Below are 23,807 nucleotides of genomic sequence, written 5' to 3'. Positions count from 1 at the left end.
GCTGCCTTGAGGTTTATAATCCACAGTCAGTGCTTGAAATCTCCATCGCTACACAACTGCCCATCCATGTGCCCCATTACCTTGTGTGCAGTTGTGTTCCTTCCAACCATGTGTGGCTGTGTGTGCACCTAAAGACCATATCTCCTGCCACTTTCTTCTCGAGAGCAGTGGAAAGTCACTCCCTGGTTTAATAAAGATGGAAAAAATCACAAGTCCAGCAAGTCAGCTTCACAAATATGTGAAAATTGCTCCTGCGGAGGGAGTGTGCCTGCTGCAGTGCAGCCAAGGCGCAAGGAGGACCTTGGCCAGGGACCCAAGTACTGACAAACCTCCTTAAGGGCTGAAGGTCAGGTTTGGCAATGCTGAAGGACAGCAAGCTGGAAAAAACCTGTGTTCAGGCATTCCCAGACTTCCTGTAGCTCAGAGTGCTTTGATTAGGTTGAAATGTTGAGCATCCCCTTTCCTCAGGCCCAGTTATCCCAGCTGAAGAGCTGAGGGCTGGTGCCAAGGTGGGCTGCTGGGTACCCAGGATAACCTGCAGCATGATGTACCCTCATAAACACTCCTGTAACAGTTGTGAGGGCCTTGATGAGGATCGCGTTTCTATTGTGGAATAAGGTTTAAGATGCTCCGAGTCTGACTCATCTGGGTGTGCAACATTACTGACAGTTTTTATGTAGCTGAGTCTTCTGGCAAGAAATGGATTTTAACTGCTTGCCTGACCCAACTCAGCCAAACCTGAGATGGGGCTTGCCAAATAACCCATGGCACTGTGCTAATCCTCCCTCATAAAGTCTAAGCTTCACGTGCAGCTCCCCGCTGCCTCTATTCTTCTGGGTTTATGACACATAGGAGACATGAGATGATTCATTTTATCTATCTCACTTGTGTACTTAAGAGGTACCACGCAACCTGATGTTCAGGCAGACCCTGGCTTTACCCATAGGTTGGGCCTAAACCTCCTTGCAGACATTCCTTGGAGACAAACAAGGTCAGGACGGATAGGACTCTGGGCACCTGATGGAGCTGTAGGTGTCTCTATTCATTGCAGGGGGGTTCTCTCCCAACTCAATTCTATGATTACATGAATTTTATTTATATATATATATACATATATATATATATTACATATTACATATTACATACATATATTCCTTTATTTGAGATCTGCAGCATTTTGCCTGACTTCTCCAGTGGAGACATCTCCCTTGCACACAGCTCTCACCTCCAGCCTGCACCCAGAACAGTGATCCAAGCATGTGCTGGGATTCCTGTCCTGTTGGAGCATGCTTCCAGCAAAAACCATGCATGAGCAATCTAGTACCCTCCCAAAGCTCCTGCTGTCTGCCAGGATGCTCAGCTGCATGAGAAGGAGGCAGAAACTGTCCTATGAGGGCCCTTTTGACGGTGGAGTCCTGTCTGCAACCTCTTCTGTCATGACCTCTCCAAGCAGCACTCATCAGGCAGTGCTGTCAGATTTGCAGCCAGGCTTTGCTTGCCACTGGAGAAGTGTGGTAATGAATTCCCTTTGGGTCAGCATCATCTGCCGCAGCAAACTAGACAGATGGAGCCTGAGGGAAGCATTTCCATAATGAAGCAGAGAGGCAGAGTACCTCTGTGGATGGCAGGAGTTCCCCTCTATTAACAACATTCTTAACAAACACTTTTGATGATCCTTTCACACTAACTGTTCTTCTTAGAAGTCTCTTCATTCAATTTTACTGCTTCTCATTTTAGAGAGCTCCTTGAGCTTTCTTACAGCCCCATTCATGGACTTTTATTATATTTCAGTCCCTTATGGACTCATTTATTGATCTGCTGCACCTCCAAGTGGGCTATTAACTATGCAGTTAGTTATCACATGTGAAACACCAGTGGGAAATGTTAAATGTAGCCCCCTCCATTAAACTCAGTGTGTTCTTCTTTTCCCATCAGAAACAAATGGAAACAAAGAAGATGTCTGTGAGGTACAGCAAAGGGGGCCAGATAAATGCAAGAGTGGGAGGAACATGCTACTGGCTCTCCTGGAAATAACTTTCCAATGGCTCCTTTTCTGTCACTTGAAGCCCAAGGACTAATGCACAACACAAATGTCTTTACTCAGGCAGCATTCCATGGTCACACACTGTCAGAAGTGTTCAACACAGCATGTTCTTACCAGTGGGCACACATCCATGTACACGGTCACGTCCAATTACCAGTGACAAGCCACACCACTGGGACAAGACATCAGGCCTCTCGGCTTTCTTCATGAATCACAGCATCATAGAATCATAGAATTGTTTGAGTTGAAAGAGATCCTTAAAGACCATCTTCCTTTTCAGTGAAAGGGACACTCACAGCTCCATCAGGTGCTCAGAGCCCTGTCTAGCCTGACCTTAGCTGTCTCCAGGGATGGGGCATCCACCACCCCTCTGGGCAACCTGTGCCAGTGTCTTATTACCCTTATTCTGAAAAACCTCTTCCTTATATCCAGTCTAAATCTCCCCTCTTTTAGTTGGAAACCATTTCCTCCTTTCCTGTCACAACAGACCCTTCTAAAGAGTCTGTTCCTGTCCTTCCTATTGCCCCCTTTACATACTGTAAGGCCACTCTTATGTCTCCAAGTGTCTCCAAGGAGCCTTCAGTTCTCCAGAACACAGTCTCAGGAGGCTTCAGGAGCTGAGACGGGCAGAAAAACAGCAGGTACTGTGAGCACTGATAAAACCAAAGAAGGCAGCAACACTACATTGAATATGGGTTTGTAATTTAATTTTAAAACTCATCTCATTCCATGTCTGCTGCCTTTAGCTAATTTTCTTCCCAAGATAACTCTGCCGTTGCTAAGCCTTCCAGGAGAGAAACTCATGTTCGTAAGGGCCATTACTGTTGTCACAGCGGGACTCCAGCTGAAAACTAATGTGATGTGAAAGCTGGGTCTGGAGGACACCCCGGTGCACACTGCTATGCCCCTGACAGCTCAGACAGAGCACATTTGGTGGAGCTCTGTGCTGAAAATAAGGGTTGCAATTGTGCTGGTGAGGTGGGTGGTGGGAGATGGGCTGTTCCTATGGCATGGGGGAGGGATGAGGGCGAGGGGGCTGAGGAGGAGGGCTGCCTTCACTTTGCTCCCCAGGCGCCTAATTGCAGCAGCATACATAGTGATAAGCTGCCGAACTGCCTTTCATCAGCCAAGAAACCCAGCATGTGAAAAAATTCGGTATGTCATTGTCTGCCCACATAGCTTGCTGCCTGACCTGCCGGCGTGCACACAGGACCCAGACATAAAAGCAAATCCACAGCCAGCATGGATGCAGCGAGAGCCCCCACAGCACTGCGCTGAGAGAGGAGCTCAGGAATTCAGGTGATGAAAATCAGTTCCCTTCTGACATGCTGCATGCTTCACTTCTCCCTCCTTTGGGCTGCAGCTCGCGTGACATGGTGCTCCCAGCTGCACATGGGTGGCTCGGCTGCGAGGAGCACATGTATTGGAGGTCATGAGCATCACGTGTGTTTTAGTTTCCAGATCCAACTCTTGAACATAGAGCATTTACAGGAAACCTGTAGTTTGCTTATTTATTTATCCATCTCTTCCTGTGACTTCCAAGCAACGCTTTGGTTGTCTTTATGCTAATCTGAGCGCTGCTGAATAGAGAGGCCTTTTTCCCCCCATTCTGTCCTGTGAGAGGTCATCTTTATTCAAGAGCTATGAATGATGTGTGCGGGGCACTAATCGCACACAAAGAGCCACGTCCGGAGCCAGCCAAGCATACAGCTGTCCTTTTGTTCACAGGGATGGAGATGGAACCTAAAAAGCGCTCCTGACCCAGGGACAATAGCAGTGGCTTGTGAAACGCCTGAGATTTGGCAGGGCCTCTCCTTCCTGGTGCTAAAGGGCCTTTATTAAGCATAAATCACATCAGCTGCCACCGCAGCCCTTTCTCAGCTCATAAAAGATTCCCCTTTGCTGCCTAAGTGACATGATGGAAAGGGATCGCTCTGAAATACCCTGAAGACCGAAGCAAGGGACCAGGTTAGAACAAATGGCACTTCTGGCTGTTTAATAGTAGCACTTTACTGTCACCGTTACGAAAGTGTTTGCAGCTGGGCTCATTTTTTAAGCTGGGTAGATTCTGTGCTGGCTGGAAATGTCAGGAAGCCACCAGGAAGGTTTGATACCTGTGAGTTATGAACGCAGAGCCCAAAAAGCTCCGGGATAAACATGTTGCCAGCGCTGATATCACTGAAAAACTCCGATGCCTCCGGCACCGAGAAAATAAATCAGCGTAGAGCATCTCTGCAAAGAGCATCTCTGTTCAGGGAGTAATTATCAGCCTCCCCTGCTCGGTGATGTAAGATCAGATAATCACATTTCCCCAGGAAGTAAATATTCTTCTTTCCCTTGGAAATAAAAGGGCAGCCTGAGCATAAGGAACAGAATTGCCAACGGAAAATGCTTTGCTTCACATGGTGCTGTTGGCAAATCCTGCCCCTCGTTACCCAGCTGGTGCTTCTGTGCAAGAGGAGGCCCTGAGATGTGACCAGGAGCATGGAACGTGGCATCCACAGCAGCTCTGGGGAGGACATGGATGTGTCCTCCCAGCACATCAAGCTGGCCAGGAATGACTCAAAGGAACCCCCCAGGCTATAACTCTCTGCATACATTTTCTGCTTCTCATACAGAAATGTATCAGCAAAAGCTGGCTCAGATGCCTTGCCCATCCCTCCTCCACCTGCTCATGTTAACCTCTGTGGACATATCCAATTTTACAGCTGTCAGGACAGTTGTCACAGGGAATGTGATTCTCTCCCACCATCACCCCTGCCAGCAGGCTGCTGTCTGTGTTCCAGTGCCTCGCAGATCTCTTGGGCTGGATGCACCAAGACTGTGCTGCAATTAGCTCAGTGCATTTGTTCTACCTGCTGGAACAGGTAATTCAGTAGCTGGCACTAATCCCCAAATTCAGCATCCATGCAACACTCAGTGACACTTCTGATCATCACCTCACAGACTCTGTGAAAGCACATTAGTGGCTCTCACAGGCAAGCCTGTCACTGGATAACAAAGAGTAATTTTTCATACTCCCAACATATCCTGCAGCTTTTGACAAGCATCCTGCTGCTCTCCCAAGGATTCCTATGTAGCTGAGAGCATGAGCCGGTGTCTCACAGCACAGCTCCTGTGCAAAATGAAGCATCACTGAGACCACCGTCTTGGGCTGTGGTTGTGCCTTCCCTACAGGACTCCAGGGTCAGCTCCCAGTGCTGATAAACACACAGGCTTCTAGTTCTGCTTTCACTGTCTGTTTGTAGAAAGCTGAGTTGACTGTTGAGATTTTCCAGATTTATGTTGTATTTCTGCATCCTATTAAACTAATTTTGAAATAATTTTAGGGGCTGTATAACCAAGATGTTATAATTGCAATATAATCAAAAGAGTAAGGCAAAAGCAAACAAGGATCGCAAAAGAGAATAAGTAGAAGAGCTTACCCTTGGGTTGAGCTCACTAGAAGATACCAAAAGAGGAGGATCTCCAGAAGAGATCCTTCCCCTGTGGTAGCCAGCTCTTAAATAGGTCCAGGAGGGGTGGAGCCTGGCTCCACCCCTTCCGGCAGCACAGGTGAATTGCCTTCACCTGTGCTCCTCTGGCTGACTCATGGCTCGCCTCAGGTGATCAATCAGAGGTTCAGGCCGTGACTCAGCAGTTCCCATACAGGGGCATACTTTTTTCCATTGAAGACTTTATCCAGTTTCCAAATATCAAGCAGATTTCAGGTCTGATTTATCCTGCCACATTCTGGTGCAAACTCTGCAAGCCCATGAAGAGTCATCACCTTCTAAGCAGCAACTCTGACTCTGAACTTGCAACAACTGGTTGCTGCCAACACACCTGCAGTATGTGAAGGATACACAAGTGCAGACTGGGTTGTTTTGCCTTACCCAATGGTTGAAGTTCTTTGTGGTTGTGAAGCCATTTTGCTTTGTGAAGATTTTGGTGAGATTCTGAGTCGTGCAGTGTGGAGCCAGGAGTTGGACTTGATGATTCTTGTGGATCCCTTCCAAATGGAGGTGATGCAGAAAGACACGTTCTTTCCTGGTACTGGTAATGGGCTGGAAAAAGGGTGAATGGAATGTTAGTAATACTGAAACTGGCCATCACATGGCTACTTTTCAAAACTCATTGGTATGAAGTGCTCACTATTTTTTTCACAGATGTCATTTAACTTCAGTTTTCTCCTGAATAGCGTATCTCAAAATTGAGACAAATGTTTAATATCTCGAGGCATATCTCATAGACAAAGTGTGTAAAGCTAAAGGAGCATGGTTAGTGGGTATGGTGGTGATGGGTTGATGATTGGACTAGATGATCTTAGCAGCCTTTTTCAGCCTTAATGATTCTATGATTCTATCAAAGCTCAGTGTACCTGAGTAAAGTTTGGTTTGTTAACATTTAGTATAGCTGATTGGAATAAAAGGCAGAGAGAAAATGAGGCTTCAGTAGCTTTGGTCTTCAGATTTATTATTTTTTATTTGCTATAAACCAGAATAAAATGCAGAATAGGATTTCACATACTGAAAGTATCATTCTATGAGCTCTCTTTGCACTGAGGAGCTTTAAGCCATTCTAAATGTTGTTTTTTTCCCTTTAAAATAGCTTTTCAACTGCTTCAATGCACAGACATGAGTTTCAAATGTATTTCACTCACTCATTAAACAGAAGAAAAAGGACAACAAATGTCAAAGCGAAAATGTGCAGAGATGGGGAGATGATTCAGCCTTACTAATAGCTATTTACCATGGCGTTTGCTTTATAAGTTGCAGATGTAACTTCTAGCAAAGTGGGATTGTTTCGGGGTGTTTGCATTTTCTCCTCCCTGCCCTTGTGCCTCTTCTGGGGGCAGGGAACTGGGACTAGATGATCTTGGTGGTCCCTTCCAACCCAAGCCATTCTATGATAAGCTTCTCTAAATGTCTGTTTGTTGGGGAAGGATGGCCATCAGCTCTATGCACAGCATTGAAACAGCAGAGCATGAGCTTCTCTGAGATAGGCATGCTGCAGACACCCACTTATTGTTTAACAGAAACTTAATATTGCACATAGAAAATCTCTCAGATAAATATATACACTCCTGTTCAGCCTGGCATGTCCCTGCTGCACTGGGGGGTCTGTGGGGTGTGTGACTTCTGATAGTGCCCTGAAGGTGCTGGGGAAGTGTAAGGGATTCTTTCTCTATTTCTAAGCAATTATTGCACTGTAGGATGAGGATATATGACAACTACGCAAAGCCTACGCTTTTGTCTTTACTTATGTGAAATTCCTGCACTGTATTCTGCTGTCTCCTGAACAGCAGCTGATAATGGGGTCCATTCTGCAGCCCTGCAGAGCTTTAGCCCCAGGCAAGAAGAGTTCTGGGCCAGAAATATCGAAACTTGCATACCTACAGGGAAAAGTGCTCCCATTGATTTTTTTTTCACTGAGCTGCTATGAAGATCTTAGAATATCAGCAAACCTCTTCTGAAATCATCATCCCAGTCCTAGTAGCACACATACAATTGACACTTGTTCTGAAACCAAACAGAAAGGAGATGGATGCAAAATCCTTGTTTCTCTGATGGCACTGCTCACAATTTGGAGTTGCTGGAGTTTTTAGGCTGCTGTGAGAAACCTGCAGTATCCAGCACTTGCCATGTGAAGGACTTCAGTGTAAATTCAGACAGTGTTGGACACATTTCAATCAATTATAGGAGCTCAATCTTTTTTTTCCAATTCCCAATGGCTGCAGGTGAGGGAGGACAACTGCAACCAAGGCAGAAGTTTTGCTGCCTTTGCTCTCCTTGCCTCAGCCTTCCCCACTGCTGCTGCATGTGACGTTGGCTATTTTTATCCTCCATAAAGACGGTATCATCAACTCCCTCTGCTGCAGAAGAAGCTGTGATGGATAATTTAATAGCAAACGTTTAGATGGTTAGTGATGCAGGGAGGCTTTTTAAAGTCAGAGGGAAGCTGAAGAGGCGAAGGCTGCGCTGCACTTCTGAAATCTCAAGAAGGAAAATTACAACAACGAAAACTGATGTAGACAAAACTCTTGCTAAGGTGTAAGATGCTGAAAGAGCCTGGGGGTCCATGGGGTACAGAGAGGCTCAGTCCCTGGGCATGGGCAGTGATGGTCACAGCACTACGGACACAAAGTCGGTGAGGAGCAATCTCCTGCGTGGCTCACAGGAAGAGGGCTGTTCATCCATTATACCCCCACCCAACATCACCCAGAAAAACAGACTGGCTGCTCATGCCACCAAACCACAAGGCAGCTATTCGGGTCAGCAATGAGGCAATCAAGACAAGCCAGAGGTTTGTCTGTCTTCAATTGCACTCGCTACTGTTGGATGAAAAAAAAAAAGTACTCAACAGTTTTCTTCGGTGGAGGAAAGATACAATTTGAAGAATCTCTCTTGACATTAGGAATCACCTGTTTTTCTATCTTAATAAAACCCTTGTGTTGCTGGAGGAAGGGTGCGCCTTCCTTGGAGCAAAACCCATGTTGTAACAGACATCATTATCCTTAATGTCTTCTGTTGACTGGAAGATACCACCATGCTGAGCTGTGCACACAGGAAGGCACTACTACTACAGTGGTATAATTCCCCTAGAGCGGGCACAGATGTGTTGTTATAAATACATCTGTATTGGGATAGCTATTCCCGAGCAGAAATGGAGTGACTCTTCCAGTCATGGAATGACATGCATGCCAATTATACCAGTATAATCTATGCAGTAGGAGAGGTAGTAATGTAACTTCATAAAGTAGTTAAGGAGAAATTTACCAGCTACCGTGTTGAATACTTATTGGTGAGCAAATAAGCTCGGGTCTGTTGTTAAATCTCTCCTATGTAGCAGACACAGTAGGACCCATATGGATAGCAGTACTAAGTGTTAATGGACATTAACACTCTGACTCCTGCAAATGGCAATAAAATCCACGCCTTGGTAAAAATAATGATGGCAGCACAAAGCCTGAGCATAAGCCCATGTCCTGTGTGAACAGCCACGCTGAAAGGAAGCAGGTTTGCATCTTCCCTCAGCAGGGAAAAGGTGAACCCCACGTCAAAACCCTCCTGGTTTTGAGATTTCAGTCCTTGGCAGGGGTTTGGCATCAGGGGGAGGCTGCAATTCCCTTTCCTTGGTGGGACCAGCCTCAGGGCCAGGGCAGACTCACCCCCTTTCTCTTGGATGTGCTGAGGGATCAGTGAGACACAAGCATTAGTGTCGAGTGGCAGCTTTCACGCTCTTCTTTCGTTTATCACTCTCAGCTTACATTTATATACATACCACAGTCTTGAGGAGTACAGGATTCAGCCTTTGCTAATATTTTGCTAGAGCCCAGCATCAGGACTTCTGTTTGGTCTGGCAGGGCTCATTTCAAAGATGTCTGGTCCCCACAGGGGGCAGCTGGCTTTCTCTCTTTCTTCATTTCAACCTGCCAGCTGTCTTCTCATTTCTGACTTTTAGACTTGCTTTTGTTCCCAGGCAGAAATATCTGTGCAGGGCAATGCTGAGCTGATTTGGTGGCAAGCCGAGTGATTTTTCAATGACATAATATCAGCCCATTTTAATCCCTGCAAAACTTCACTCTCCTATAAACTGGATACATTTAATTTATTGGCAGCATCAATAAAATAAATGGAAGAAGAGGTTAAAAGAAGAATTCCCATGTCTTTCCTGCTTTCTTAGGAAGAGCAGCTCTGGAAAGTGGACACAGGATGCAGAGATATGCTTTGCTCTGCATCTCCTTGGTGACTTTTCCAAGCTTGCAGAGATGTTCCTCAGTACTTGTTATTTCTGTTCCTAGCTGAGCCACAGACATCACTACAAAGAGAAAGATGCCACCATTTTCTGAGAGCTGCTGACGAGGCGAAGAAGAAGCCATGATGTGCAATCAAGCTTTGTGTTTCTTAAACCAACAGGGAATGCTATGATGACTCCAGTGGCCTTGGCAGTTCAACAACACCAAGTTTTTTTCCCAGGATGAATGTAAACGAAAAAAAGCATTCTTTCTGGTTTAACACACCCCTCTGAGAGCCATCTCAGTCTCTGCTTCTCCAGGGTGCCAATCACAGTTGTGCGAGAAACTCTCCTCTTGCTTCCAGCCGCTTCTTGGTGGTGTGGGTGGAATTGCTGTTCTGTAGGTAAGGGTGCCCCAGGGCTCCATTTTGTGAATCACGCTACAACAGCCACCTCTTATCTGCCAATCAAGGAATTATCTGACAAGTCACTTTACAACCTACCATCCAGTACTTTACAATCTACTGTAGGGTAGACTTTTTGCCAAGATAGTTCGTGGTTTATTCTGAATAAATGCATGCTAATCTCATTTAATCTAGGATGTATGCACTTCCCAAAACTTCCTGCCCTCTCCCTGTGCTCTGTTTACAAAAATTGCAGCTCTTCCTCCTGCTGCTTGGATGCCGACAGGGCTCTGGTATGCTCTGTGTGCATTTGTTGCATTCTTATATCTTTTCTTTTCCTTCTTTAACTGAAAGTCAATACCAGCTTCTCTTCAAGGCAAGGGCAAGGCTGTGATGGATTTCAGCAGGTGAAAGGCTGGGCCTTTAGCTACTATGGTCACGTACCAGAAATGAGAACAGAATCACTTCCATGGGACGAGGGCACCTTTGAAATCCATTATCCACCATAAACCCTGTTGGTCCCACAGCACAGCTGCAGGCACAGCAGTCACACGAAGGCAGCTCAAGTTACCAGAAATTAGATGAGTTACCAGGCCTACCCTGAGCACGGCTGAACGGTTGGAGAGACTTTCAGCATCAGCCCTGGCAATGCTGGAAAGAGAATCATGCTAAAAATTATACTGTGCCAAGAGAACTTGCTTAGCCCCAGCAAGGTAGATGACTGCGTAAGAGGCTTTGGTTACCACAAATACAATGATACTGGAGTGCAGTTTTGTGTCCTGACTGGCTGGGAAAATGTTGTGAGTGTGTTAACGGTAGCATTTAGATGGCCCCAGCTCCCTAGTGCTGCTCCCAAGCTGCGGGAGGCCCTGGCTGGTGCCAGGAGACAGACCCAGTGACCCTTGTGGGCCCCTTCCAACTGGGGATATTCTGTAATTCTGCGATTCCCCACAGTGCCTCTCGCACTGCCATGCAGGACCATTGCTCCCCAGCATCGTGCTTGAGCATTCAACCCAGTGCACCTCACTTGTGCCCAGGTGGTACTTCAGAGACCTGTACTTCACATCACTGACTGAAATTACCCACTTCACTTGGGCTTGTCCCATTAGCATAGGCAGCTGTGCCCCATCAGTCCCACCTGCTGCACTGTGGGGTAAACCCTGCTGACAAAGGCTGGGCTGCAGCTGCTGCTGCTCAGATGCCCCCAGGTCTCAGGTATCACCCAGGGATTTCCGTTAAAGAGGAATTAAATTCCTTGTCACTCCTTCATCCCTTTTGTTCTGCTGTCTCTTCTTCCTCCCGACGTTTTGAGGAAGGTTCTATGTTATGGGAGACTCGTGGGACATCAAGGAGACAAATACACCGAGCAGCCCAGAATTTCATGAAATTGTCCTTATTTGGCAGATGACACCGACCAGGAGGGACTGTGAATGAAACGTGTGGGGATCGTGAAGCCACAGCAGGGGGCAGTGCTATATGGTAAATCCCTGTATAGGCTGTCAGACATTTTGAGCATGGGAATCCTGAAATTACAGAGCCAGAGGCTGCAACCTGGAGTTTGCTTAATATCCCTCTTGCTCCCTAGCCAAGAAGCAGCAGTTGAACTATGAGGATTGGTGCACAACTGACACTGTAAAACTTTCCAACTGAGATGTGTGCTCAATCATGAGGTCGAAGAAAATTATCAAGAGATGTGTTAGGGTTTGAGTCCATGCATATATTTTCCCAGATGATTTGTGGTCTCCTTTAGCATGAAATACCTTTGACTCTATAGTTTGGAGACTCAAACTACCACAGCAACACCATAGCACTGTGCAGAGGGAACCCTCAGTGCCTTCCTCAGCCAACATGGGGAGGACTCCATGCGGGGCTGCTTCAGTTAAAACTCAAAACTGCCAGCCCTTTTACTGAAAATATACTTTTCCTGTATTTACTACAGACCACATCCTGCCCCAAGTCCATCCAAACAGGACAGCACTGTGTAAATAAGCAGAGGGCTGTGAGGCCCGAGCTGTCAGCTCTTGTTGACTGTAGGTTTCAACCCTGTCCCACAGCGCTGCAGGAGCTCCAGGTGGCCTCTGTGAGGCAAGCAAACCAAAGACTGTTGCTGGTTAAGGTAAAAAGTTTCTGCTTCACCTGTTGTAGGTTCGGTTGCCTTTATTCCAGGAAGGTGAGCAGGAGGCAGCAAAGAGCTCTCCATCTCCCTAGCAAAGAGCTCATTCTCCTCTTACCAGCCCAGAGCTTGCAAAGATCTCAAAAGCGCCCTTCCAAAATCTCCTCTAAGAGCCAAGATAGTGATAAGGTTTTGACATTTATTTTCTTATGCTTGTAATATATGCCAGAGCAAGATTTCTCTCACTGTTCTCTTCCTGGATGGACTCTGGGACCACTGCCCTCCCATCCAGGAGACCTCTGTGGAGACTGCTGCAGTACAGGGTACAGTTGGGTTTAGAAAGGATTCCACCAGATCCCAAAAGCTCTGTAGGTGCCTGAAGCCACCACGAGAGGCACAGTGGAGCTGTGCAGCCCAGGGGACCTTTGCCCATCAGGGGACACCAGCCTGGCTCTGGACTGGGCTTTCTGTTTTTTGCCTGTTCTGATCTCTTGCTCTCCAGCTTATCCTCTCATCCATTTCTCCTCCCCACATGACGTGCTTCTCCAGCTTACCCAAGCATAATGCCAAGTTACAAATTACTTTTCTCAAGTCCTGATTAATCCATTAATGGTTGAAGACTTGGATCCATTTCTCCATTTTCTGTTCCTGGTGTACCTGTCCCCAACGCAGGAGCTATTCCTGCCATGGAGAAGCCAGTGCTGAAGATATAACATAGGATGAGGCAGGGACAAGAGCTGCTGAAGGGCTCCTAAATCCCAGCTCCCAGGATCAGCCTTCCCCTCACAGCTCTCAGCTCTCCCAGCATGGCGTAAGCCCAGCAGCTGCCTTTTGGAGGAGGCCTCACAGCCAGAGAAGGGGCTGGAGCGGAGGTCCTAGGGCTGAAGGTGATGCAGGTAATGGGGCAGTGCCAGAAGGAGATTCAAGGAAGCAAGACTTAAAGAAAGATCCAAACTGTGCTACTGAAATGTAGCCTGGCTCGATTCCCTTGCTCTAAGCTGCTTTCATAAACCTGCACGGTGTCTTTCACAATGCAGAGGACTACTAAGTCACCCCAAAAGTGAGTCCACAGCCTCCCAAAGGACAAGAGCTGCAGACAGGGCTGCAAGGAGGCCAGCTGAGAGTCATCATGAGGCTGGCTGTACGCTCACCAAACACGTACTTAGAGGATGGAACACGTTGCCCCAAGGTTATACAGATTCAAGGAGCGATTAGACAGACTCACTCAAGGAAGGTACTCCTCGGGCTATTAAACACAGATGTCACCCGAGTCCTTGAGCTGTGGGTCACTGGAGGCTGGGTGAGCATGCTGCATGTGCTTTTAGAATATCAGAATATCACAGAATGGCTTAAGTTGAAAGGCACTTCTGAGCCACTGTGGTGGTGTGCTGGAAGCCATGCAGGTCTGGATGGGAATGTCCCACAGGCAAGCTCCTTCCTCACCTTTACCAAACTTTTGCTGCTTATCCAAGAGGTTCTGCAGCCCACCTTCCCTAAATGCAGACTTTCCTTCCCCCATACTCATGCTGACTCTCTCCTCTGGCTGTCACATCTAGCCTTAGGGTTCCTGTGCCTCTCCCTGACTGTGCACCCTCAGAAGAGTGGATCTAGATCCTAGTTCATGTCTCTGTACAGGGGATGGGGCAGCCCTGGGAACCCTCTCACTGCATCACACCAGTCCCCAAGACAAGCTGCACCAGATAGCTTTAAAGCAGTCGTCACCAAATGCTTGTGCAGCATTGCTTGGAGGAAGGGCTTGGGAAGCTCTTGTGCAAAGATGACCTAATTTACAGCTCTCAGTGCTATTCTAGTAGGTTTTGTGTATGTGTGTGTGTGTGTGTGTGTAGCAAAAAAGGAACCTGGCATCTATCCTCATTTAATTCTGCTCTCAGCCTGACTTTGCAATGTCCTAGTGAAAGTACAGCCAAAAGAAACTTTTTTTTTTTTTTTTTTTAAAACAGACAAGGGGAGTAAAAAGCAAGGAAGAATGAGGGAGAAAGAAGATGACAAATAGCAACCAAGGATTTGGGCACTGCAGTCCCAAACAGCTCCATGAATAACATTACCCACTGCAAATCAAGCTGCTGGAATGGCTGCCCTGACCCAATATGCAAATCCACTGAGGGAAGGGCTAGGGCAGCCAGGACTGTTGGTAGCCAGGGCAGCTCCCCACACCGAGCCCAGATGGTGCTTCAGCTGACATGGCTCTGCATACAGTCATTTGTGAATAATGATCTGCTCTTGATGTGGTACGTGGGGAGGCAGTGGGGCCAGGACTGCCTTTTACCAGCTCAGGGTACATTCGTGTGTACTAGATTTCCAAGACAGAGAGGCCCAATACTCAGAACAGCTTTTGCAAGTAGGGTTGCCAGTAATGCATTAAGTTACAGTAGATATTTCACCATCACAGATGCAGCCATGAGCACTTGCCCACGTTCAGCATTCGCAGGTGAGAGCATCTCCTGGCAGCCACCTCACTGGCACCAGGCAGTGCTGCACACGGACCGGCCTTCTGGCCTGGCACAGCAGGGCAAACCTTGACAGGCATGTCCTGGCAGTGAGCATTGCTACCCTCTGAGTCCCACACACCTGCAGTCACGTTGCAGTTGATGTTCTTGCTGTGCCATTTCAGCTTCCCTCCAGGGATCAGCCCCCTCTTCTCACATTGAAGGCTTTCCTTAATTTCCTGCTGGAACACTCCTCTCTGCTTCGTATGGCTCTAGTTTGACTTCCTCCCCTTTGCCGTCCTTGGAGAACCTTGCTGTATTATTTTATATGGTGTTATTGCCTCGCTTTATGGCTCATCCCTCAGGGAACACTGCGGATGAGTCCTTTTGTTCTCGGGTGACATGCCAGTACATATTCTGCACTTTTCATTATTATTTTTAGGGCTACACCCATGTGTGTTATAGAGCCGTGGGTCCTCTAAGCTGCTTCTCTTGCGAATAACACAGAGTACCTCCTCAGCATCAACACCCCTGTAAAATATTTGGCAGCTGAATGTTACTAAGATAGCTCCCTGAGCTGTGATGCATCTTGTCAGTCTCACATGAGATGCCAGGACACTGAACTTGAGCATGAGGTGCTAGCACTTGAATCAAAACTAATTGCTGTAGGACATCAGTGTCTGGAATGAAACCAATAAAGCTGAAGCTAGCAGAGGACAAACTCAGATTGGCAATTTGCTTGGGGGCAGCTCACTGACCTCCCTGCAAACAGAACGGCGGGTTGGTTGGTCCTTCCTCAGCATGAGAAACAATGCAAAACTTTTAAGGACTGAAAATTGACCGCCATACCTCTCTCTGCAGTATGCTCATGACATTGCACAGATTTTGAAGGTTGAGCCATGCAGTGGTTCTCTTGGACTCATCCTACTGAGTTACGTGGTACAAGGTATGGCACGTGTTCATGGCACCTATGGTACCTGTCCATAGCAGCTGTATGTCCTGGCTTACAGCTAGTGGGTAGCTTTGGCACTCCTAACAGAGCCTCTGCCCTTAGGTTTGAAGTGCTTTGATACTGGAGGAAAGTGGGACCACTGATCTCAGCTGTGCAGTCAGTTTAGCTCTATGATCCCGTGCTTTCCTTTAATTCTCATTGCTTTACCCCCCTCCCAGGGACATTCCTGAAATTCTGTGCATGCCACCAAAATACAGACAGGCAGTTTCTGCAAGGCTAAAGACAGGTAGCATCAAATGACTTTAAGAAAACAGTTGAGGAGTTTCAGAGCATGTGCTGTGATAGAAATCTTCTTCACCTGCTGTAGGGAAGAGAATACTTCAGCAGCTGTGCGTATAATTAGCACTTATCAGGCAGTGGGAAGGAAACAAAGGTTTGGTAATTTGAAGAAGAAATGTCCATGGGAAGGTTTTTTTAAAGGTCACATAAATCAGCTTCTGGGCAGCTGGGGAGGGAGGGAGGCACCTGGCAGCACAGCCTAGCATGGCCCAGCCCAGCCAGCTCCAAGCAGGGCCCATGCATGAAGGTCATGCAGGAGAAGGGGCTGGAAAGTTGTGCACGCAAATCAGAAGTGAAGGAACAAGAGTCTGATCCTCTTTCAGATAAAGACTCTGGTGACATTGCTATTTCTTTCACAAACAACACTACTCTTCTTGTGTCCTCACCAGGGCAGCAGATAATAAAAAAAGCATTATCTATTTGATTTGTTGATTTCAGAGTTGTTCTTCAATGCAAGCAGGTCTCTGCACCCTACAAAGCCCCTCGAAGCCAACCAAGCTCAGGCCTGGGGTGCCAAGAGGGCGGCATGCAGCTGCTGCGGGGATGGGGGCAGAGATGGGAACAAGGATGGGCACTGGGAGGAGTTGTGCTGCATCCTTCTGCCAAAGTGCCAGGAGCACCTAAGCCTAAAAGAAAGTCATCGTGAGCTGGCAGAGCGCAATGAGACCAGTGAGACCTGGGCTATTTGCTCAGTACAAACCCTGTGCTCAGCCAATTGTTTGGCTGGTTACAGCTGGACTGCGCTTACCTCAGTCCCACCTGATCTACCAGTTCTGCTCTTGTTGAAAAGGGGCCAGGAAATGTTTTTGTAAGAAAAAAAGTGAAACATGGATATACAAAGCTCTCACTAAAGCTGTGTGAGGCTCTGTTGGACGTATGCAGGTGTACGTTCAGCTTGCACGTTGCTCAGGTAAGTGGCGTGCATTGCATGAACCATCAGCAAGGTCACCCAAGGTAGCTGGATGTGCCCAGACGTGTTGTAAATATTACAGAGCCATACTGCTGCTCTGCAGTCGATGCAGCCCGCAGTTAGAGACTTCTGTACTGTTAATGATTTTGTACAGTGCACTTGCTTCTCCTGGATGAGGAAATTGGTAATATGGCTGCATAGATCACTTACCTGTTAGTATACCTCTCCTGGTGGAAACTGGGAGGGTGAAGCAGTTGCTGATCACATGAGAATGAGAGAGCAAATGCAAACATCTCAGCCAGCATCGCTATCTGGGAAAAAAAAAAGTAATATGCAGGGTTGACACAGAGGCAGATTGTTGGTCACTTAGCTCTGTCCTGATTTGACTAAAGCAATTTACTTCCAGCTTCCTTGGTTCTAGTGACAGGGAAGGACAAATTGCAGCTGTATGTAAAAAAAAAAAAAAATTATTTAACTGTGCTGCAACTCGTGCTGCTTTTTGTTAACTGTTTGGAGGCTGGTGCTCCATCCCAAGGGCTCTGCTGCGCCCTGAAATCCCACAGTAGGAGGGACACCCTTGTCTGTCTGGTAAGCACAAAGCAATCCGTGCTGTCCCCCTACGGACATCCCTGGCTGTTTTTGGGTGCCCAGAGGGATTGTACTTCCCTGAGTACAGCGGGTGCTTTGTTCACACCCAGCCAGCAGCAGCCACGCCGCAGCCCTCAGCCCTGGGATGTGCCCAGCTTGTTGTGTGGAAAATGCCAGAGAGCTCAGAGTTAAGATAAGCAGTGGTGGCTTTTTTAGCAAGGCAAACAACTGCAGTGCCCAGGACAAGCTCTGCCTCTTTCCATGATGAGCAGTGCTCAGGCGTGCCAGGCATTTTTTCCCTTTCTGAAACAGAACCTCCTCTCCAGAAGCAAAATTAGAAAAGAAGAAGGAAAGCGTGAATTTTGTGATTTAAAATTCCACCTTAGAAGCATTTGCCATCTCAGGCCCTGCCATTAACACCAGAGTTTGGGCTCTCTGCAGCATGAAGCCTTGAGCTGGAGAGCTGAGCCCCTCACTCCTGCCTTCTGCCAACAGCTGGATGGCTGATCCTGGAGCCGTCCTGCTCTCTTCCTTCAGTTCTTGACTCCATGGCCTTGTGAGGACAGCTCGAGTGCTGTGACATTTTTGTGTATACCTAATGTTGATCGGTATCAGTCCTTATAGAGGGCCCATCAAGCTGGAAGCAATCACAAGAGCTTCAAATCCCTATTCTCCAGCAGCCTTTGGCTGCTCTTCTCATTGTTCATCAATGGATACAATGAAGGCTCTTATGGAGCTTCCAGCCACTCCATGCTGAAGTTGTGGGGCTGTTAAACACCCACTGGCACTGGGCAGCCTGCATCAGCAGTTTGCATCCTGTGGTCCACTCTCACCTCCATTTTAAACATAAAGGCAAAAATGAAATATACCAAAGAGAATGAGAAACATGGAGAAAACCAGAGAAGCTTTACCAAGGTGTTCACTTCTAATGTAGTGTGAACTTTGTGGGCCCTCTTTCCAGTGATACTGTGAAGGATTACAATTTTGCCTGGTTCTGTCTGCCTGCTACCTCCTTTTGGCACGTCCAAGTGAGCAAAGTCCAGACTGATCCTTGTTGGAAAGAACACATGGTCTGCTTCTCAGAAGGATTAAGAATTCAAGAGCCACTGTCAGGTCCTGTAAGTATATGTACGAGGCCCCAAACCCAGCAGCCCTGTGCTGTTGACACTGAAAAAGCTCATTAGATTCTTCAGAGCAGGACACAAAGGGCATCAATCCAGCAGCATCTGCTGTGGTACCATGTCAGGAGGGGTTGTGCCAACAGGTAGAAAGCGCAGTGACCCACACAGGTGGATTAGCATCTATTCGCCCAGCAGGCAATTTCAGCCTGAAGATCTCTGAACATACAGCTCCTTTGCATTGATCTGGTCCAGAGTGCAGCTCAAAAGGGCTCTTGAGAACACCTAGGCAGCAGATGTCATCCACGGGATAGCACAGGCTAGGAGTCCCAAGTCAGCCTGCTCTGAATTCAGATGTCTGAATCACAGTCCCACTTCCCCACTGGGCCAGGAGACTTGGAATCAGATCACAGCAGCATGAATCAGGACTGGAACAACCTCTTCTCCAGACCATCAGGAGACTCTGAATCAGGTTGTGAAACAGCCCTTCCATCCCTGGCATGGAGGGCCTGAGTCAGGGCTGAGCTGACACTTCTGTTCCTGAGCAGAGAGCATGAATGCAGCATGAATGCAGCAGCGAGTGTCCCTGGGAAGAGACCCTCATTGTGTGGCTTGATTACAACTGCATGGGCACTTCAGTTCTCAGCCAGAACTTTTCTATAATAAAGTGGAGATAAGATAGAGAAATATAAAGAGGAGTGTTCTTGAACAGTACTGATGACTGTTTTGAAGAAGGGCACTAAAGACAACACTTTTGATCTTCTCTTGGCAATGCCCTGGTCCTAAATAGTACCTCTAGTAGTCTCATCATTGCCTCTATGCTTAATTCCGGGTAGCACAGTTGGTGCTGATTGTTATTTAGGTTTATTTAGGTTATTCCTGCCTGGAGATGGGAGCACGGTGTGCTATGGTCATGTGGCAGGAGAACCTTGAAAAACACCAGCTAAGAAGGAAAAGAAGGCCGCCTCCTTGCTTTGCAGAGGAAGATCATCCAAAGTCACTGAAGAGCTCATCATGAACAGCTCAGCTTCAGGCTCAGCTGCTTTTATTGTTATTCACGGTTTGTTGTGCCAATATGGGCTTCCTCCCTTTCCATCATGGAAGAAGGGCTGCCTTCCTCAGCTTTGTCCTTTTTTTTGTCCATTCACATCATGCATCACTTCACTGTTTTCAAAGCTGTGGGAGCAATTAGCACAGACTGCATGCGCTCTCCTACACTCCTTGTCTTTATTATTGTCCATGACACTAACAGTGGTCTCTGTCTGGGATCTTAATGCTTTATATGACACTTACTGTCATCTGAAATGTATTTCCTTCCATCCAGGGCCATGGTAGCATCTCTCAGACTTCAGCTGGATCTAGGAGCTCCACAGTGGTGGTTTACTGCAAGAGGAGGTGGAGGCAGAAGGAAAAATTAATGAAAATTGCATGCTAGCTCCACATGTGCTCCCTGTTTTTCGGTTGTGCGTGGGACAGAACAACACAGCCAGCCAGCATTTCACCACTGATGGCTGTGAGATATCTGTAGATTAGTCATGACTGCCCAAAGGTTTTCTTTCCACCTTAGCTGTGAATGAAGCAGCCCAGGTCCTGCTCCCAACCTTCGATGTCACAGCAAAGGATATTGGATTGCAGAGGGAGAGGGAGGTCAAAAAGCAGTGCTACTGTGAGAGAGGACATGTTATGGTTGGAGATGAGGCTGACTAATATCTGGCAGGAATGAGAGGATATTTTGAGCAATCTGTGTAACCTTCTGTTTCCTTTACTTTTTTCCTATACTCTTTTCTCCTTCCATTACTTGCAGCTCTCGTATCACATGTCTACTTGGGATCTGCTCTGGTGCCCCTGAGAATCCCCCTGCTGCCTTAAGAGAGCTTTGGAAGGGGCTTGTACATAACTATCCCTGCAGCCTGTAGGAGAGTGGTCATGGCAGGATTGGGCCAACAGTGGCAATCAGAATACAAGTAGCAAATTCAAAATAAAATAACAACTAAGTGGCAGCTGCACTCCAGAGTTCAACACAAGCCAAAACAGAGTCCTAAAACAAGGAAAACCCAACAGGCCACTTCAGGCTATTAAAATGAAGCACAATCATGATCTGGAGTGAAAATGAGCTGTATTTTCCAGATCCCAAATTCCGGAACCCTTCCAGTTTGAAGTGCCTCCCACACCCCCAGGGAAGCACCCTGCTTGTTTAATAATAGTTGACTTCTAATTTGAATCATTTCTAGAAGGTGTGTCCATAAGCAAAACATCATTCTACAACCTTAATTTTCCTAGTTTTTCCATATAGGTCAACTCAGGATCTTAGTTTTGAACTTACAGAAAGGCTCCTAAAAGCCATCCTTCCTACAGACTGCCATTACATCTAATTGCTATCACCAGCAGCAAGAAATTGTTATGGTAAGGAAAGCAAGTGGAAACACTCGTGGACAGAAACAGCATCCCAGGCAGAATCCAAAGAAAAGAAAAACTCTTCTTGTGGCCTCGAATGCTTAAAAATTAAAACTCATGTGCATAAGATATTGTTTTCAGTTTTACTGGGCTAAAGTGTAGAAGCTGGGATGTAATTAATGTAGTGATTATTGAGATGCCCCTGGGGTAGTGCAGCTGTCACACAACCCCATTCCACATAGCTGATGCCTTTTAATTGTGAGACACCAGTAGTTAGCTTTTGGAGCTGCCTAAGTACAGGGCCCAAGCCTAGAAGCACTTGCAGTTGGCACAATGCTCCTCGCCCCTTTGCTGGGCTGGGCAGCACCGTTCTGTGCCCATGCTGCTTCTCATCCATGTTAGTGGCACAGGAACACCAGCCCAGGCCCCAGAACGTGTGGCGGCCCATGTGCTGCTTCAGGTGGGATTGCTGGAGGAGCAGAGCAGCAGCCCAAGGCAACCACGTACATGAGCTCCATAGCCAGCTTTACAAACTCATGCTGTTTTCCACCACTTTTCCAATTACCATCCTTTTTCCTCATAAGTTATTGATTGTGTCACCAGCAAAACTGACAGCCCTAGTTCAGCTGCCATGTAAAGAGGCTTTTGGTACCTCAAGTTAAGCAATGAGCTCCAACAGAAGGCAACTTTCCAGCCTGGACAATGCCTTTATGTTTAACTGCAGCAGGGAATGCTCTGGTCCAATTCTTGCTTTTGTTTTGCTGTATTCTTGTAGCATTGCCCAAGTGCTAAGTGGTTCTCAGAAGAATAATCTCTCCAGTTTCCAAACCGATGGCTCTGGGGAGCACACTGGCATGGACTCCTCTAGGCCTGGGAGGGCCTAAAGAGCAATGGGAGGAGAGGATATTGGCAATTGGGATCTGGGGCTGTGGGGTGTGAAGCTGACGCAAATCAGCACACATGTGCCATCAACAGTGCTGTGGGAAGGAAACACGGGTTTATCTTCCCCCTGTTGCTTGAGACAACACTTCCGCTTGCAGCCCGAGCTCCGGTTCACGACGTGTATTGATTGCTCCTCTGGTTTACTACGTGCTGCCCAGGGAGCAAATAACACCCTTTGAAATTAGCAGCTTGAAATATGGCAAGGCAGGACTTGGCAGGTAGTGATTAAGCAGCTCCCTGAGCAGGAGGAGGGCAGGAAACAAATGGCAATATACATGAGTGACGACAAGTACAGCAGGGGAGAAAATTAACTCATTGCAAGAAGGGATCTTTCAGCTGCTCCTGCTCCTGTCTGATGATGAAGTTGCCAGAGGGAGGATTCCTAAATCCCAGGCATGGGTTTATTGAGAAAAATACTTCAGCCTTGGAAAGTGGTCTCCAAGCCGCTGTCCTAAGAAAAAAGGAAGCACTGCTGATGAGCCACTTGCCACAGTAGCACCTTCTATCACAGCTGTCCAGTTTTATGTTATATATACTCATATTATATTGCCTATCTCAAGCACTTAAGGTAATATTAAGGCCACGTTTCCCCATCCTGATCCTGGCCTGGAGCATGTAAGCTCAGCTGGAGGGTCTGCTCAGAGGTGCTCTGCACAGCAGTGAGCTGAATGGGTTATTTTTTGCTCAGTGAGTCATTCCTTGTAGTTAGTACAAGTAACTTTCAGGCAGAAGGAGTCCACCTGCTGTGGTGCATGGTACCATGTACTGCCACTGTGTCACCTCGAGCTCAGGCACCGTAATCGCATGCGCCTGGTGGTGCAAGTGGATTTATCTGCTGATAGGAAGTATTTGCATAAGGCAGAGAGATTTTCTGTACACATCCTGATATATGAGGAAATTGGTTCCTGAAATATTGGCAGAGAAGTGGAGAGATACCACAGTTCCTATGTCATCCCACACTGACCTTTAGTCTCTATCAACGGTACTGCCACTGTTGGAAGGGCTGGAAGGCATTTCAGAGAGCTTGGGAGGAGGGAACAAGCAGCAGCTGAAGGTTATGAGCTGGTAATGGCAGGTCTAGCAAACACTGCACGTCACGTGCTCACTTTGCAATTTCTTTGCTGCACGTGAATTCAAAAGCCTTTGAAGGTCAAAGATAGAATTTTCTGGTAGGCTGAAGGTGAAGGACTGTCTGCAGATAAAGTTTTCATCAAATGTAATGCAACTATAATATCAAAGTCCTCAAGGACAACAGGCATATAAAGATCTTATCACTGTTAACGATACTACTGGTGCTCTTCAAAAGCACTGAGCAGGGTGCCCAAGAACAGAAGAGTGACATTAAAACCTACAAATAATATGACAGTTCTTGCTTGGAAAAAAAACTAACTGAGAATGCCAATTCCTCATCTTTTTGCAGGCAGGCAAAATGCAGAGAGCTGTCATGCAGGCAAAGCACGTTATCTGTGTTACATGATGATGGACTGAGCCTTAAAAGCAGAAGATGAGAGAGAAAGCCCAGCAATGGCTTAGTGTGAGCTGAGTCCCCCGGGTATGATTTCCAGGGGTCCCAAATGGTTTCCATTGCTAGTGCAAACTGGCTTTCACCTTCTTCTGCACGCTCTTCCCCTGCTTCTGTGTAGGTATTTCCTCATAGCTGCTGTTTGGTAGTTTGTTGGATTTGCCTTGGGGTGAGGTAGGTGAAAGGCTGTGTTCCTGTGCTCCAGGGACTTAGGAGGGAGGTGGAAGGAAAGCAAGCTGCGTCTCTGAAGAGACTAAAAAAAAAAACGCATTAAAAACTGTTACTTAAATATGAAGTGCCCAGCTTTTAAAAACAAGG

The 23,807-nt window shown here is 47.1% G+C and overlaps 1 protein-coding gene across 10 annotated transcripts in view; it reads right to left on the bottom strand.

Annotated features, from left to right (window-relative positions):
- Positions 1–23,807, bottom strand: part of TRMT61A (tRNA methyltransferase 61A) — a 77,058-nt gene that overhangs the window by 22,478 nt on the left and 30,773 nt on the right. For 6 of the 10 annotated variants that reach the window (XM_042866773.1, XM_042866747.1, XM_042866780.1 and 3 more), the window contains 2 exons: positions 17,136–17,236; positions 5,920–6,090 (listed from right to left, as the gene is read on the bottom strand). In XM_042866773.1, coding sequence (XP_042722707.1) covers positions 5,920–6,090; positions 17,136–17,236 — 272 coding nt within the window. Of the gene's footprint in view, positions 1–160; positions 183–5,919; positions 6,091–6,610; positions 15,256–17,135; positions 17,237–19,145; positions 19,289–19,924; positions 20,015–23,807 lie in introns of those variants that run through there. The other 4 variants (XM_042866796.1, XM_042866788.1, XR_006178076.1 and 1 more) reach the window with 4 other exon arrangements.

Source organism: Lagopus leucura, unplaced genomic scaffold, assembly GCF_019238085.1.
Source record: "Lagopus leucura isolate 7727_CA_CO unplaced genomic scaffold, USGS_WTPT01 Super-Scaffold_1, whole genome shotgun sequence".
Classification (NCBI taxonomy): Eukaryota; Metazoa; Chordata; class Aves; order Galliformes; family Phasianidae; genus Lagopus; species Lagopus leucura.
Note: the sequence above shows the minus strand (reverse complement) of the source record. Positions and strands in the feature narration are given on the sequence as shown.